The sequence below is a fragment of the Oncorhynchus gorbuscha genome, unplaced genomic scaffold (genome assembly GCF_021184085.1).
Source record: "Oncorhynchus gorbuscha isolate QuinsamMale2020 ecotype Even-year unplaced genomic scaffold, OgorEven_v1.0 Un_scaffold_1234, whole genome shotgun sequence".
NCBI lineage: Eukaryota > Metazoa > Chordata > Actinopteri > Salmoniformes > Salmonidae > Oncorhynchus > Oncorhynchus gorbuscha.
The window spans coordinates 129,193-146,930 of NW_025746070.1; the positions used below are offsets into that span (position 1 = coordinate 129,193).

The following is a 17,738-nucleotide window of genomic DNA, read 5'->3' on the forward strand; positions in this document are numbered from 1 at the left end:
CACATATAGTTTAGGTACAAAAGGTTTATGAAACTACACAAGACAAACAAAACGATCACAGACAACACACAACAAATTAAACAATACAGCAACAGATTTCATTTACACGTAGGTTATACTACTAACAGGTTATACTACTAACAGGTTATTCCCCTAACAGGTTATACTACTAACAGGTTATACTACTAACAGGTTATTCTACTAACAGGTTATTCTACTAACAGGTTATTCTAACACTAACAGGTTATTCCCTAACAGGTTATTCTACTAACAGGTTATTCTACTAACAGGTTATTCCACTAACAGGTTATTCCACTAACAGGTTATTCCACTAACAGGTTATTCTACTAACAGGTTATTCTACTAACAGGTTATTCTACTAACTGGTTATTCTACTAACAGGTTATTCTACTAACAGGTTATTCTACTAACAGGTTATTCTACTAACAGGTTATTCTACTAACAGGTTATACTACTAACAGGTTATTCTACTAACAGGTTATTCGACTAACAGGTTATTCTACTAACAGGTTATTCTACTAACAGCACAAGAACATTACCCGAAACAGTTACAAGCAAAACAACAATAAAAATGCTCCAATAAATATTTAAAATGAGCAACAGGGGGACAAGAGTCTCAAGTTGAAGTTTAGTCTGCAGGCTATTCCATAGGCAAAGAGCGTAACAGGAAAAGGCAGCCATACCCAACTCTGTGGAAATCACACGGGCCTCAAGTGTAATCCATGCTTGAGACCTGGTTTTAGGAATTATAATTATAATATTGATGAGTTGATGAGTGATGATAATTAAGAAGGTAGTTTACTCAGATGTTTTATTGATGAGTGATGATAAAGTCACTCTGTTAGATGTGACCAGACTAGTAAAGTCACTCTGTTAGATGTGACCAGACTATTAAAGTCACTCTGTTAGATGTGACCAGACTATTAAAGTCACTCTGTTAGATGTGACCAGACTAGCAAAGTCACTCTGTTAGATGTGACCAGACTAGTAAAGTCACTCTGTTAGATGTGACCAGACTAGTAAAGTCACTCTGTTAGATGTGACCAGACTAGTAAAGCCACTCTGTTAGATGTGACCAGACTAGTAAAGTCACTCTGTTAGATGTGATCAGACTATTAAAGTCACTCTGTTAGATGTGACCAGACTATTAAAGTCACTCTGTTAGATGTGACCAGACTAGCAAAGTCACTCTGTTAGATGTGACCAGACTAGTAAAGTCACTCTGTTAGATGTGACCAGACTAGTAAAGTCACTCTGTTAGATGTGACCAGACTAGTAAAGTCACTCTGTTAGATGTGACCAGACTATTAAAGTCACTTTGTTAGATGTGACCAGACTAGTAAAGTCACTCTGTTAGATGTGACCAGACTAGTAAAGTCACTCTGTTAGATGTGACCAGACTAGTAAAGTCACTCTGTTAGATGTGACCAGACTAGTAAAGCCACTCTGTCAGATGTCACCAGACTAGTAAAGCCACTCTGTCAGATGTGACCAGACTAGTAAAGCCACTCTGTTAGATGTGACCAGACTATTAAAGTCACTCTGTTAGATGTGACCAGACTAGTAAAGCCACTCTGTTAGATGTGACCAGACTAGTAAAGTCACTCTGTTAGATGTGACCAGACTAGTAAAGTCACTCTGTTAGATGTGACCAGACTAGTAAAGCCACTCTGTTAGATGTGACCAGACTAGTAAAGTCACTCTGTTAGATGTGACCAGACTAGTAAAGTCACTCTGTCAGATGTGACCAGACTAGTAAAGCCACTCTGTCAGATGTGACCAGACTAGTAAAGCCACTCTGTCAGATGTGACCAGACTAGTAAAGTCACTCTGTTAGATGTGACCAGACTAGTAAAGCCACTCTGTTAGATGTGACCAGACTATTAAAGTCACTCTGTTAGATGTGACCAGACTAGTAAAGTCACTCTGTTAGATGTGACCACACTAGTAAAGTCACTCTGTTAGATGTGACCAGACTAGTAAAGCCACTCTGTTAGATGTGACCAGACTAGTAAAGTCACTCTGTTAGATGTGACCAGACTAGTAAAGTCACTCTGTTAGATGTGACCAGACTAGTAAAGCCACTCTGTTAGATGTGACCAGACTAGTAAAGTCACTCTGAGACAGTCACGCGCAGACAGGAAACACAGAATGACACGCGCAGACAGGAAACACAGAATGACACACGCAGACAGGAAACACAGAATGACACGCGCAGAGAGGAAACACAGAATGACACGCGCAGACAGGAAACACAGAGGTAGAAAATGACCATTTAATAACAGTGTGTATACATGGAAACTGACTCCATATTCTGCTCATGTTTTTTTAAATAAAACATTTATATTTGAGTCCTGCTTTTGTACTCTTTTGATTTCATGTGACAAACAAAAACAGTCGCAAAAGCTTATAGTTTCCACCTGATTGGTTTGGTAGAAGACAAAAACGCTGGGCACGCTATGGGGCGTGGGACGTCCTCTACAATAATACGCCTGCTCTAAATTATTTCAGACCAGCAGGTGGCAATAGTGTACACTGTGTTGATCAAAGCATTGAGTAATGTACCTATTTTTGAAAATCTAAACGCTTGGCTTCCCCGTCTCTACTCCCCTGTATGTGTTCTTTCATGGCTTTTCAGCAAGCTTCTCTGGGTAAAACCCTTCTCACACTGGGAGCATTGGAAAGGCTTCTCCCGTGTGTGTGTTATATTATGTTCTTTCAGGTGCCCTAGCCGGATAAATGACAATAATTTTCACACTGGGGGAAGTGATAAGGCTTCTTCCCTGTATGTGTTGTGTTCTTTCATGACCTTTCAGGCTCCCTATCTGGGTAAAACCTTTCCACACTGAGAGCATTGGAAAGGCTTCTCCCCTGTGTGTGTTCTGTCGTGCTTTTTCAGGCTCCCCATCTGGGTAAAACCCTTTCCACACTGAGCGCATTGGAAAGGCTTTTCTACAGTGTGTGTTCTCTCATGTGATTTCAGAGTACCTGATTGGGCAAACGCCTTTCCACACTGAGAGCATTGGAAAGGCTTCTCTACAGAGTGTGTTCTCTCATGTGATTTCAAGGTACCTGATTGGGTAAAACTCTTACCACAGTGGGAGCAGAGATAGGGCTTCTCTCCAGTGTGTAGTCTTTTATGTTTTTCCAGTTGCCCTAACTGTGTAAAGCTCTTTCCACACTGGGAACAGTGGAAAGGCATCTCTACTGAGTGTGTTCTCTCGTGTTTTTTCAGGTTACTTGACATGGAGAATCTCTTTCCACACTGGGAGCAGTGGAAAGGCTTTTCTCCTGGGTGCCTCCGCTCATGTGATTTCAGATACCCTAAATGGGTAAAACTCTTTCCACACCGAGAGCAGTGATGTTGTTTCGCTGGTTTGGGCGTCTCTGGGTCTGGTTCCAATGAAGGACTCTTTTCGCTGTCAAAGTGAGAGTCTGGTCTCTCTCCTGTCAAAGACAAGAGTATTTTGTTAAATAGAGAGACCTGAATAAAACCTCCACATTTTTAATCTGTCTCCCTATGAGCTTTAATCCAGTCTCGATCCCTCATTATAAAATGGGTCGTTTGGATCGTGGATGCTGATTGATTGGTAGCTGTTAGTTATTCACAATAATCCACTGGTAATAGCTGTTAACAGTTCCATTTTAATTATACCTAAACATCCTCTGTAACCTGTAATAACCCGTAATAACCTGTGGGGCCGGTGTCTATATAACCTGTAATAACCTGTGGGGCCGGGTCTATATAACCTGTAATAACCTGTGGGGCCGGTGTCTATATAACCTGTAATAACCTGTGGGGCCGGTGTCTATATAACCTGTAATAACCTGTGGGGCCGGTGTCTATATAACCTGTAATAACCTGTGGGGCCGGGGTCTATATAACCTGTAATAACCTGTAATAACCTGTGGGGCCGGTGTCTATATAACCTGTAATAACCTGTGGGGCCGGTGTCTATATAACCTGTAATAACCTGTGGGGCCGGCGTCTATATAACCTGTAATAACCTGTAATAACCTGTGGGGCCGGTGTCTATATAACCTGTAATAACCTGTGGGGCCGGTGTCTATATAACCTGTAATAACCTGTGGGGCCGGTGTCTATATAACCTGTAATAACCTGTGGGGCCAGTGTCTATATAACCTGTAATAACCTGTGGGGCCAGTGTCTATATAACCTGTAATAACCTGTGGGGCCGGGGTCTATATAACCTGTAATAACCTGTAATAACCTGTGGGGCCGGGTCTATATAACCTGTAATAACCTGTAATAACCTGTGGGGCCGGTGTCTATATAACCTGTAATAACCTGTGGGGCCGGTGTCTATATAACCTGTAATAACCTGTGGGGCCGGGGTCTAATATAACCTGTCTAATAACCTGTGTGGGACCGGTGTCTAATATAACCTGTAATAACCTGTAATAACCTGTGGTGCCAGTGTCTATATAACCTGTAATAACCTGTGGGACCAGTGTCTATATAACCTGTAATAACCTGTGGGACCAGTGTCTATATAACCTGTAATAACCTGTGGCACCGGTGTCTATATAACCTGTAATAACCTGTGGTGCCAGTGTCTATATAACCTGTAATAACCTGTGGGACCGGTGTCCATAGATTTCACCCAAATGTCCTGAAATCAGACATGAGCTGGTGGTAATAATAGGTTATATGACGTGGTATCATAGAGATTTCAATCAGGTCAGTCTGTTTTCCCTTAGGTTTTTAGCTATAAGGATCCCCCACCACACACTCATGTAGCTTTAAAGGTTGGCTTTGGGCACACAAAAAAACAGTCAAACTCCACCTCTCAATTTTCTAACAGAAATGGGATGTGCCTTTGGTGGTTCAGCGATGTATCATTCTGGTCTTGCGCGCCGCGACCCACGGACCTAGTTTGTAAACTGAAGGGGTCTACAGACAAACACGCAAACAGGGCCGAAGGAGCTTAGCGCAGTGTTGCAATGTCGTTTTTCCTTACAAAAGGAGCTGCTTCTTGTAATACGCTTCGTCATTCAAAGCAGTTTTTTTCTACCTGGAAATTGACACCCATCGTTCCTTGTGAAGATTGAGGGACGGTATTGAGAGAGTTTTGCAACGGAAGTCCCGCCCCTCTGTCAACATCACGTTTTTTTCCGGTATCCCTTCCGGTATCCCTTCAGGCGTAAACACAGATGGACGTTCTGCTACTTTGCTTCTACTACGTGATGACTTGCTTCTACTACGTGATGGACGTTCTGCTACTTTGCTTCTACTACGTGATGACGTTCTGCTACTTTGCTTCTACTACGTGATGGACGTTCTGCTACTTTGCTTCTGCTACGTGATGGACGTTCTGCTACTTTGCTTCTGCTACGTGATGACGTTCTGCTACTTTGCTTCTACTACGTGATGGACGTTCTGCTACTTTGCTTCTACTACGTGATGACATTCTGCTACTTTGCTTCTACTACGTGATGGACGTTCTGCTACTTTGCTTCTACTACGTGATGACGTTCTGCTACTTTGCTTCTACTACGTGATGGACGTTCTGCTACTTTGCTTCTACTACGTGATGGACGTTCTGCTACTTTGCTTCTGCTACGTGATGACGTTCTGCTACTTTGCTTCTACTACGTGATGGACGTTCTGCTACTTTGCTTCTGCTACGTGATGACGTTCTGCTACGTGCCAGTGGTGGGAAAAGTACCCAATTGTCAAACTTGAGTATAAGTCAAGATAACTTATTAATAAGTCGCCCAGTAAAATACTACTTGAGTAAAATATATACTTACGTATCAAAAGTAAATGTAATTTTAAAAAATATACTTGTGTTTCAAAAGTAAAAATATAAATAATTTCACATTCCTAATATTATTATATTATTATATTATATTTAGCAAACCAGACAACAGGATGTTCATTTGTATTTGTTTTTATTTACGGATAGCCAGGGGCTAAATTCAACACTCAAACATCATTTACAAATGAAGCATTTTTATTTGTTTTTATTTACAGATAGCCAGGGGCTAAATTCAACACTCAGACATCATTTACAAATGAAGCATTTGTGTTTTGTGAGTCTGCCAGATAAGAGGCAGTAGGGATGACCAGGGATGTTCTCTTCTCTTGAATTGGAAAATGTTCCCGCTGCTAAGAAGCATTCATCATGTAACGAGGACTTTTGGGGAAAATGTTCCTGCTGTTAAGCATTCATCATGTAACAAGGACTTTTGGGGAAAATGTATGCAGTAAAAATGATATTTTTCTTTAGGAACGTAGTGGAGTAAAAAATCAATAGTAAAGTAAGGTACAGCCAATAAAACGACTTAAGTACAAATATGTTTCAAGTAGAAGACAACTCAGAAGACCTCTAGTGATGTTCTGACTGACATGATATCTACCTTCCATCCATCCATTCACCACCTCAGAAGACCTCTAGTGATGTTCTGACTGACATGTTATCTACCTTCCATTCACCCCCTCAGAAGACGTCTAGTGATGTTCTGACTGTTATCTTCCTTCCATCCATTCACCACCTCAGAAGACCTCTAGTGATGTTCTGACTGACATGTTATCTACCTTCCTTCCATCCATTCACCCTCAGAAGACCTCTAGTGATGTTCTGACTGTTATCTTCCTTCCATCCATTCACCACCTCAGAAGACCTCTAGTGATGTTCTGACTGACATGTTCACCCCTCAGAAGACCTCTAGTGATGTTCTGACTGTTATCTACCTTCCATCCATCCATTCACCATCTCAGAAGACCTCTAGTGATGTTCTGACTGACAAGCTGTAAACCAAACAACTAAACCTCCTGAGGTTTTAAGGTCAGAATCAAGAAATACACACAATATTCATCCCTTTTATAATTTACATTTTATAATATCCAAATCATATCATGAACATGTAAGGTTTCTTACATGTATCCATCATATCAAAGTGTAGAATCAAAATAAAATACATTTTAAAATTGTAATCTGATTTTAGACATAATCCTGTCTCAGACACTAAAACAGGCCTCTATTCTAGAGAACGATTTAATATCAACAATATGATTTAATGTGGCATAAAACAGTCAAACATCAGTCGGAACACAGTGACTCATCAGAACACTGTGACTCATCAGAACACAGTGACTCATCAGAACACAGCCTGTCTATTCTATGATGTGATTTCAGGTCTTCTGTTTGGGAAAATGTATTTTTTATTTAACAACCTGATATTCATTACGCAATGGGAACATGGGTACAAACATCGCCAGAGTGTTTTCTCTTCTTATGTTTGCGCAGACTTCCTAAATGGAAAAAATCATTTCCACACAGGGAGCAATGGTAAGGTATCTCTCCTGTGTGTGTTCGCTCATGTGATTTTAGGTCATGTGATTGTGAAAATCTCTTTCTACAATGGGCACAGGGGTAAGGCTTTTCTCCTGTGTGTGTCCTCTCATGTGATTTTAGGTCCTGTGATCGTGAAAATCTCTTTCCACAATGGACACAGGGGTAAGGCTTTTCTCCTGTGTGTATTCTATTATGTTTGTTCAGGCTCCCTGACTGCGTAAAACTCTTGTCACATTGGGAGCAGTGGTATGGTTTCTCCCCTGTGTGTGTCCTCTCGTGTGATTTTAGATCCTGTGATCCTGAAAATCTCTTTGGACAATAGGCACAGGGATAAGGCTTTTCTCCTGTGTGTATTCTATTATGTTTGTTCAGGCTCCCTAACTGGGTAAAACTCTTTTCACACTGGGTGCAGTGGTATGGTTTCTCTCCTGTGTGTGTCCTCTCATGTGATTTTAGTTGCTGCGATCGTAAAAATCTCTTTCCACACTGGGAACATTGGAAAGACTTTTCTCCTGAGTGTTTCCTTTCATGCTCTTTCAGGCTTCCTAACTGGGTAAAACTCTTTCCACACAAGGAGCAATGGTATGGTCTCTCCCCTGTGTGTGTCCTCTCGTGCTCCTTCAGCTTATCTGACGACCTAAAATTATTTCCACAATGGGAACAGTGGTAAGGCTTTTCTCCTGTGTGTATTCTATTATGTTTGTTCAGGCTCCATAACTGGGTAAAACTCTTTCCACACTGGGAGCAGAGAAAAGGTTTCTCCCTTGTGTGTGTCCTCTGATGTATTTTAAGATACCGTGACAACTTAAAACTCTTATTACACTGGGAGCAGGCGAGTCGTCTCACTGGTTTGGGAGTCTCTGGGTCTGGTTCCCCTGAAGCACTCTTACTGCTGTCAGAGTGAGAGTCTGGTCTCTCTCCTGCCAAAGACAGAGTATTTGGTTAAACAGAGAGACCTGAATAAAACCTCCACATGATAAAACTGTCTTCCTATGAGGTTTTAATCTAGACTTATTATAAACCGTACATTTGGATCTTTGATGCCGATTGGTTAATAGCCGTTAGTTAGTCCCAATACTACCCGGGTAATGGCTGTTAACAGTTCCATTTGAATCATTCCTACACATCCACTGTCCCACAGCCCAGCCAGGAAATGTATCAACTCATCTCCACTGTCCCACAGCCCAGCCAGGCCATTTATAAACTAATCTCCACTGTCCCACAGCCCTCCCAGGTAATTCATCAACTGTATCTCCACTGTCCCACAGCCCAGCCAGGCAATTCATAAACTAATCTCCACTGTCCCACAGCCCAGCCAGGCAATTCATAAACTAATCTCCACTGTCCCACAGCCCTCCCAGGCAATTCATAAACTAATCTCCACTGTCCCACAGCCCAGACAGGAAATTATCTCCACTGGGAAAAAAGCATCTAGACATTATTACCCCATGCTGCTAGTCAAATATTTGGTTTGTAACAGAAGGGACTTGTTCAAACCCTTTGCTATCCGCCTCTCTGCATTCTCCATTTTGTATTTAAAAGAAAATACGTATTGAATTTATTCTGGGGATTTATTATTCAATAGAAATGTATGGAAAGTATGTATAGAACGTATTCTAAGGATTCATTAGTCAATAGAAATGTATGGAAAATAATGTATTTATTCAAATGTAATCTCCCTTTACCTGCTATAATGACAGCTAGTGACCAATTGTTGGGTTGTTAACTAGAATGGTACATAAGGGGTTAAGATGGGGCTAGAATGGTACATAAGGGGTTAAGATGGGGCTAGAATGGTACATACAGGGTTAAGATGGGGCTAGAATGGTACATGGGGGTTAAAATGGGGCAAGAGTGGTACATGAGGGGTTACGATGGGGCTAGAATGGTACATAAGGGTTAAGATGGGGCTAGAATGGTACATGATGGGTTAAAATGGGGCTAGAATGGTACATGAGGGGTTAAAATGGAGCTAGAATGGTACATAAGGGGTTAAGTTAATTACCAGGACATGTAAAAACCTTATTCCGTGTTCGGCTGTGCACCAGTCAAGCAAGCCCCCAGGAAACAACTAAATGTAAAAGCCTTATTCTATGTTCCGGCTGTGCACCAGTCAAGTAAGCCCCCGGGGAAACAACTAAATGTAAAAGCCTTATTCTATGTTCCGGCTGTGCACCAGTCAAGCAAGCCCCCCGGGAAACAACTAAATGTAAAAACCTTATTCTGTGTTCCGGCTGTGCACCAGTCAAGTAAGCCCCCCGGGAAACAACTAAATGTAAAAACCTTATTCTGTGTTCCGGCTGTGCACCAGTCAAGTAAGCCCCCCGGGAAACAACTAAATGTAAAAACCTTATTCTATGTTCCGGCTGTGCAGCAGTCAAGTAAGCCCTCGGGGAAACAACTAAATGTAAAAGCCTTATTCTATGTTCCGGCTGTGCACCAGTCAAGTAAGCCCCCCGGGAAACAACTAAATGTAAAAGCCTTATTCTGTGTTCCGGCTGTGCACCAGTCAAGCAAGCCCCCCGGGAAACAACTAAATGTAAAAGCCTTATTCTGTGTTCCGGCTGTGCACCAGTCAAGCAAGCCCCCCGGGAAACAACTAAATGTAAAAGCCTTATTCTATGTTCCGGCTGTGCACCAGTCAAGCAAGCCCCCGGGGAAACAACTAAATGTAAAAGCCTTATTCTATGTTCCGGCTGTGCACCAGTCAAGTAAGCCCCCCGGGAAACAACTAAATGTAAAAGCCTTATTCTATGTTCCGGCTGTGCACCAGTCAAGTAAGCCCCCGGGGAAACAACTAAATGTAAAAGCCTTATTCTATGTTCCGGCTGTGCACCAGTCAAGTAAGCCCCGGGGAAACAACTAAATGTAAAAGCCTTATTCTATGTTCCGGCTGTGCACCAGTCAAGTAAGCCCCGGGAAACAACTAAATGTAAAAGCCTTATTCTATGTTCCGGCTGTGCACCAGTCAAGTAAGCCCCGGGAAACAACTAAATGTTTGCATCTCAGAAGTCGTTTTCACATAACGTTATACTATATATTGTCTGAACTCAGAATCAAATACACTTCACAAAAAAAATAACATAGTAGCTGTGGCAGAAGAAATATTTTGAAAGGGTGAATATTTCTGCATTTATCAGGTAAAACTGACTTCAGATGTGTTCATGTAAACGTGATTGTTAGAGCAGGAAATGCAAACTTGTAATGTATTTGAGTTTTTTTTAAATGCTTCTAAAGTGAGTTATTTCCACTTTTAAATTTCATATTTGATTTGCACTAATGAAAACTGTATCAACCCCGACACAAATGTCCATTAATAATAATTAAAATTTCCTGTTGCTGCAGGATTATTTTTATTATTATTATTATTATTATTATTATGTACTGGTAACCCCTGTAACCCCTTTATTATTTTTACTGCTGTAGCAAACTGGTTCAAATTAAGCTCCTACATCTGTACTGGGGGATAATCCTGAACACACGCGGCCAACGTTAAAATTACCACTAACGGAGATGTTAACATGAACATTTTTTGTATCAGAAAGATATTTTGGGATACAAATTTAGATTAATTTTGATGCCGACTAACCAACCCTCATTAAGCGGTTAACAAACGGTTTTTAAAAAATCCAAACAGTAAAATGATGTGACTAACAGAAAATACTATCAGAGATCTGTATATTATGACAAGATTCTCAAGTCTTTGCCCTAACAATGGGAGTTGTCCCAACGGCGAAGGCAGCCGACACGTTCAGGTCCAAAATAAGTCGATAAAAACGCATTGGGCATATTTTGACGAGAGTGAAACCTCTCGCTTCACTTCTTCCTCTCTGATGCTATTGTGACGGAAAATGTTGTTTGTGCTTTTCTAATAACCAATGTATGTGTTCATGTAAGTGACTGATTGAACGAATCCTCACTATCAGTGTCTGCAATTTGGCAATACGCTCAGACCCTTGTTTTGAGAACGAAAGGGATATCTCAGTTTCAAGGTCTCAGCTTGGAGAGAAGAAGTCTCGTAGGGTATTGGTCTGTCACATGCATGAACCAAACGTTAATAATGAATAAACTGTGAATGATGAATAAGCTAAATCATGCAAATATAACTTGTTAGCAGTTTATAAGAGATCTAACAGGACTGCCCCGGAGGAGCTCCCTGCAGACCGGCACTTTATTTATTTCAGTATGACTGTGATCTCTCCAGCTTGGTGTTAATAAACAATGATTCATTATACAGGGGGTACCAGTACAGAGTAAATGTGGAGGCTATATACAGGAGGTACCAGTACAGAGTAAATGTGCGGGGGAACTGGTGTCGAGGTAAATGAGGTAATATGTACATGTAGTTGGAGTTATCAGAGTGACTATGCATAGATGCTAACAGAGAGTAGCAGCAGTGTAGAAGAGGGTGGGGGCAATGCAAATAGTCTGGGTAGCCATTCGATTAGATGTTTTTAGGGCCTTCCTCTGACACCGCCTGGTATAGAGGTCGTGGATTGCAGGAAACTTGGCCCCGGTGATGTACTGGGTCGTGCGCACTACCCTCTGCAGTGTCTTGCGGTCGGAGGGCGAGAAGTTCCCATACCAGGCAGTGATGAAACCCGTCAGGATGCTCTCGATGGTGCAGCTGTAAAACATTTTGAGGATCTGAGGACCCAAGCCAAATATTTAACATTTGAGAGAAATAAGCTTTTTGTGCGTATGGAAAATTTCAGGGATCTTGTATTTCAGCTCATGAAACCTGGGACGTGTTGCATTTATATTTTTGTTCAGAGTATAAAACATCATGTAGATGTATATAATGAACAGACTAGGTCTGTACTGCTCCTACATGGTGTAACAATACATCATGTAGATGTATATAATGAACAGACTAGGTCTGTACTGCTTCTACATGGTGTAACAATACATAATGTAGATGTATATAATGAACAGACTAGGTCTATACTGCTCCTACATGTAACAATACATCATGTAGATGTATATAATGACGAAACTGGGAAGTCCAACATGGTGGACCTATGGGGCATTCATGTGCTCCTGGGAAGTGGTAAACTGGGAAGTCCAACATGGTGGACCTATGGGGCATTCATGTGCTCCTGGGAAGTGGTAAACTGGGAAGTCCAACATGGTGGACCTATGGGGCATTCATGTGCTCCTGGGAAGTGGTAAACTGGGAAGTCCAACATGGTGGATCTATGGGTCATTCATGTGCTCCTGGGAAGTGGTAGACTGGGAAGTCCAACATGGTGGATCTATGGGGCATTCATGTGCTCCTGGGAAGTGGTAAACTGGGAAGTCCAACGTGATTATGGTTCAAGTGCTTTTGAAGTCAGGCCAATTCTTCAACTAATACGATTTTAGTTCGCTTGATAAGATCAGATAACATTGCTGATAATAAAGTTACAGCGCTTACTTATTAAAATAACTGTCCACTGTTTCCAGATTTCTATGAAATATGACCCATAAATAAGTACAATATGAGTTAAATAGTTTTCCTTCCAAAAAAAAAAAAGTGTAAATAAGTTCAAAAGCAGCCTTTCTGTGTTGGAATGGTGTGTGGCGTACAACAACAACAACAACAACAACACCAGAACGTCGTGTGGCGTTTAAAGGTCATAAAGAAATATTCATGCAAGTAGACTGCTGATTGGACAGCTCATCCTTCTCAGGAGGATGACATCATCCTCTCTGACAGTGGTTCCCAACTCCAGTCCTCCAGTTCACCCCAACAGCACACATTTTATGTGACTCCGGACACCGGATTCTACATGTCTACTAATCATCAACCCCTCAATGAGTCTTTACTCAACATTCTACATGTCTACTAATCATCAACCCCTCAATGAGTCTTTACTCAACATTCTACATGTCTACTAATCATCAACCCCTCAATGAGTCTTTACTCAACATTCTACATGTCTACTGATCATCAACCCCTCAATGAGTCTTTACTCAACATTCCATGAAAACAAAATCTCTATATATTTTTTTTAAACGTGATTTGAAGCTCTACATCATGTTTGTTTTTTAAATCTCAATGGTGTCTAAGTCCTTAGTTGTTTAGCCTAAAAAAATTGACTGATCTGATTGAAAATATCTATGACACCACATCACACTTGCCCGCCCGTCCAGCATCACAACTCTGGACAGTTCTGACTTAGAATATGTGGACAACTACAAATACCTAGGTGTCTGGTTAGACTGTAATCTATCCTTCCAGACTCACATTAAGCATCTCCAATCCAAAATTACATCTAGATACAAATCTAGAATCGGCTTCCAAATCTAGAATCGGCTTTCTATTTTGCAACAAAGCATCCTTCACTCATGCTGCCAAACATCCCCTCGTAAAAGTGACTATCCTACTGATCCTTGACTTCCGGCGATGTCATTTACAAAATAGCCTCCAACACTAACTTTATCACCAAAGCCCCATACACTACCCACCACTGCGACCAGTACGCTCTCGTTGGCTGGCCCTCGCTTCATATTCGTCGCCAAAACCACTGGCTCCAGGTCATCTATAAGTCTTTGCTAGGTAAAGCCCAACCTTATCTCAGCTCACTGGTCACTAAAGCAGCACCCACCCGTAGCACGCACTCCAGCAGGTAGATTTCACTGGTCCCCAAAGCCAGTTCCTCTTTTTTGCCGCCTTTCCTTCCAGTTCTCTGCTGCCAATGACTGGAACGAACTGCAAAAATCACTGAAGCTGGAGACTCATATCTCCCTCACTAACTTTAAGCACCAGCTGTCAGAGAAGCTCACAGATCACTGCACCTGTACATAGCCCATCTGTAAATAGCCAATCCAACTACCTCATCCCCATACTGTTATGTATTTGATTTATTTTGCTCCTTTGCACCCCAGTATCTCTACTTGCACACTCATCTTCTGCACATCTATCACTCCGGTGTTTAATCTCTATATTGTAATTATTTCGCCACTATGACCTATTTATTGCCTTACCTCCCTTATCCTAACTCATTTGCACAGACTGTATATAGACTTTTTCTACTGTATTATTGACTGTATGTTTGTTTACTCCATGTGTAACTCTGTGTTGTTGTTTGTGTCGCACTGCTTTGATTTATCTTGGCCAGGTCAGTTGTAAATGAGAATTTGTAAATGGTTAAATAAAGATTTGTTCTCAACTGGCCTACCTGGTTAAGTGTGTTCTATAAAGATGGGGGGATGTGTTCTATGTGTAGTGTGTTCTATGTGTAGTGTGTTTCTCTGTGTTCTATGTGTAGTGTGTTCTATGTGTAGTGTGTTCTATGTGTAGTGTGTGTTCTATGTGTAGTGTGTTCTATGTGTAGTGTGTTCTATGTGTGTGTGTTCTATGTGTAGTGTGTTCTATGTGTAGTGTGTTCTAGTGTGTTCTATGTGTAGTGTGTTCTATGTGTTCTATGTGTAGTGTGTTCTATGTGTTCTATGTGTAGTGTGTTCTATGTGTTCTATGTGTAGTGTGTTCTATGTGTAGTGTGTTCTATGTGTAGTGTGTTCTAGTGTGTTCTATGTGTAGTGTGTTCTATGTGTAGTGTGTTCTATGTGTAGTGTGTGTGTTCTATGTGTAGTGTGTTCTATGTGTTCTATGTGTAGTGTGTTCTATGTGTAGTGTGTTCTATGTGTAGTGTGTTCTATGTGTAGTGTGTTCTATGTGTTCTATGTGTAGTGTGTTCTATGTGTAGTGTGTTCTATGTGTTCTATGTGTAGTGTGTTCTATGTGTAGTGTGTTCTATGTGTTCTATGTGTAGTGTGTTCTATGTGTAGTGTGTTCTATGTGTAGTGTGTTCTATGTGTTCTATGTGTAGTGTGTTCTATGTGTTCTATGTGTAGTGTGTTCTATGTGTAGTGTGTTCTAGTGTGTTCTATGTGTAGTGTGTTCTATGTGTTCTATGTGTAGTGTGTTCTATGTGTAGTGTGTTCTATGTGTAGTGTGTTCTATGTGTAGTGTGTTCTATGTGTAGTGTGTTCTATGTGTAGTGTGTTCTATGTGTTGTGTGTTCTATGTGTAGTGTGTTCTATGTGTAGTGTGTTCTATGTGTAGTGTGTTCTATGTGTTGTGTGTTCTATGTGTTCTGTGTGTTCTATATACCTGGTTAAATAAAGGTTAAATATCTATATATATATATATTTTTTTTTAAACAGCCTTTATTATTACCACCAACTGTCTGATTCAGGACATTTGGTTGGAATGTTGCCTTTCAGTTTCTTTTCAAATGATGAAGAGGACAGAATCAAGATGAGGAAGGATCATTTTGATCTGGATAAAAACATGTTTTTTGCCTCAGGTTATTTAATTTACACAATAAGGCAGGTGAATTTGTGAATTATCATGAATAGCACAAGGGCTGCTGTTAGTGTGTTATTCACCATAATCCACAGGTTTGAGCGCCTTACTGCATTTATAAAACATTTTTAAAAAGTTTACCTACATGAGTAGGAGAGATAACGGGCAATTGTACTTTCTTTTTTTGGTGTGTTTTACTCAATTTCTCAGAAACACTTGAACGAGGCAAAGTCATTGTTTTATATAACAAACGCACATCTGTCTCATAAACATTCATACCATTTATAGGTTTGTGCATAAAACGGTCAGATCACAATATTGATTTCAGTCCGAGAAGTCTGGACTTTTCATTTTCCCCCCTGGCCAATTGTAACAGTCACTGGGGGTCAAACGTAACACCGAACATGTTGAACTAAATACATTTACTTAACTTCTAAACCATTCATGTTAATGAATTATCATAGACATACGTAATGATTTTGCTAGAAATGTTCGTAACCAATATTTACAGTAACAGCCCTGTTTCTGCATTGCCATTCAGACCCTCTCAAAACATCCTTCTGATGGCCTTCATATCAACTTGTCTGGCTTCTACAGGACCCCAAGGCTGGTTAACGTGAGTATATGATCATATCAACTTGTCTGGCTTCTACAGGACCCCAAGGCTGGTTAACGTGAGTATATGATCATATCAACGTGTCTGGCTTCTACAGGACCCCAAGGCTGGTTAACGTGAGTATATGATCATATCAACTTGTCTGGCTTCTACATGACCCCAAGGCTGGTTGAAGTGAGTATATGATCGTTTAACTTGTTTGGCTTCTACAGGACCCCAAGGCTAATTAAAGTTAGTATATGATCATTCATGTATAATTTACACTATCCTAAAGTTAAAATCACTAGTTGTTTTCATAATTTGGCTGATTGACTTAGGGCAATGTTAACACTGCGTTGGGGGCAATTGTAACAAGGTGTTAACCAACCCGGCTGTCATGACAACACCTCTTGTGCCTAGAAAGACAACAATAGTGGAACATGTCAATCATGTTTATGTAACAGTATAACTTTAGTCCATCCCCACCCGGGCGCGAACCAGGGACCCTCTGCACACATCAACAACAGTCACCCACGAAGCATCCTTACCCATCGCTCCACAAAAGCCGCGTCTCTTGCAGAGCAAAAGTGGAACCACTACCTCAAGGTCTCAGAGCAAGTGACGTCCCCGATTGAAACGCTATTTAGCGCACACCGCTAACTAAGCTAGCCGTTTCACATCCGTTACACTCAGTCAATGTAGGGCAGCAAAATGCAGACTTTCATTAGTCACTGTAGAAAGATTTATACAAATGCCCTCTGTTGGAAACCATATAGTTGACTAGAACTATGGGGTTGTCCTGTCTAACGGATTGTTCATATCGTGTATGTGTAGGTAATATAATGGGAAGACTTTTAATCCATTAACGTTTGGTTGGTTGACCCCACTCTTTGTACCTTTAACAATTCCTACAATACAAAACAACATAGTCAAGTGTAGAATACTCTTTTAAAAAACAGACATGAGTTCAACAACTACAGAATTTGTGGCCCTATTTGTAAGATGGTACTTACTGGTGTCAATCAGATTTCCAGTCTTCTCTAATTCTCCTCTTCCGCATCCAATGTGACAGTAATCTCCCCTTCTTCCTTAACTCCAAACACTTCTTCCACTGTGACCGTCAACTTCCCCTCCTCCTCTTTCACTCCAAACACTGCAGCCTGCTGCTCCTCTTTCACTGTAAGGTCTTTCTCTTCTTCTTTCACTGTAACAGCCTCGTCCTCTACTTCTTGTTTTACTGTGACAGCCTCCTCTTCCTCCTCCTCTTTCACGAGAACATCTTTCTCCGTCCAGCAGACCTCCTCTTCTTTATCAGGAGAGTAGCTTAGTGAGCTCATGGTCGAGGATGTTAGTTAGCTAACGTTAGCTGGTTAGCATTAACGATTAGCCAAGTGCTACTTCTGATTTAACCAGTCAGTCAGCTGACTACTAGCAACGTAAAATGAAATGAAATGCGGCAACCAGCTATACGACAGACTTGTGTTTCAAACACAGTGGCTAATGTACA

General features: G+C 41.0%; 2 protein-coding genes across 2 annotated transcripts; both read right to left on the bottom strand.

The window, feature by feature from the left end:
* Nucleotides 1-2,842: 2,842 nt before the first annotated feature.
* Nucleotides 2,843-6,761, bottom strand: LOC124021841 (zinc finger protein 670-like). Its single transcript, XM_046336978.1, has 2 exons — nt 6,740-6,761; nt 2,843-3,468 (listed from the first exon to the last, which is right to left on the bottom strand). Exons 1-2 carry the CDS (start codon nt 6,759-6,761, stop codon nt 2,843-2,845), a joined length of 648 nt encoding a protein of 215 aa, XP_046192934.1.
* Nucleotides 6,762-6,863: 102 nt separating this feature from the next.
* On the bottom strand, nt 6,864-16,783 carry LOC124021842 (zinc finger protein 239-like). The gene is made up of 2 exons (XM_046336979.1): nt 16,780-16,783; nt 6,864-8,263 (listed from the first exon to the last, which is right to left on the bottom strand). The coding sequence occupies exons 1-2, from the start codon at nt 16,781-16,783 to the stop codon at nt 7,233-7,235; spliced, it is 1,035 nt and encodes a 344-aa protein (XP_046192935.1). The 3' UTR covers nt 6,864-7,232.
* Between the last annotated feature and the right edge of the window lie 955 nt (nt 16,784-17,738).

Coding starts and splice junctions, on each gene's coding strand:
- LOC124021841 (XM_046336978.1), bottom strand. CDS start 6,761: ATGGTGAATGGATGGATGGAAG. Junction 3,469..6,739: donor GGTGAATGGATGGATGGAAG/GTAGATAACAGT, acceptor TGTCTTTGACAG/GAGAGAGACCAGACTCTCAC.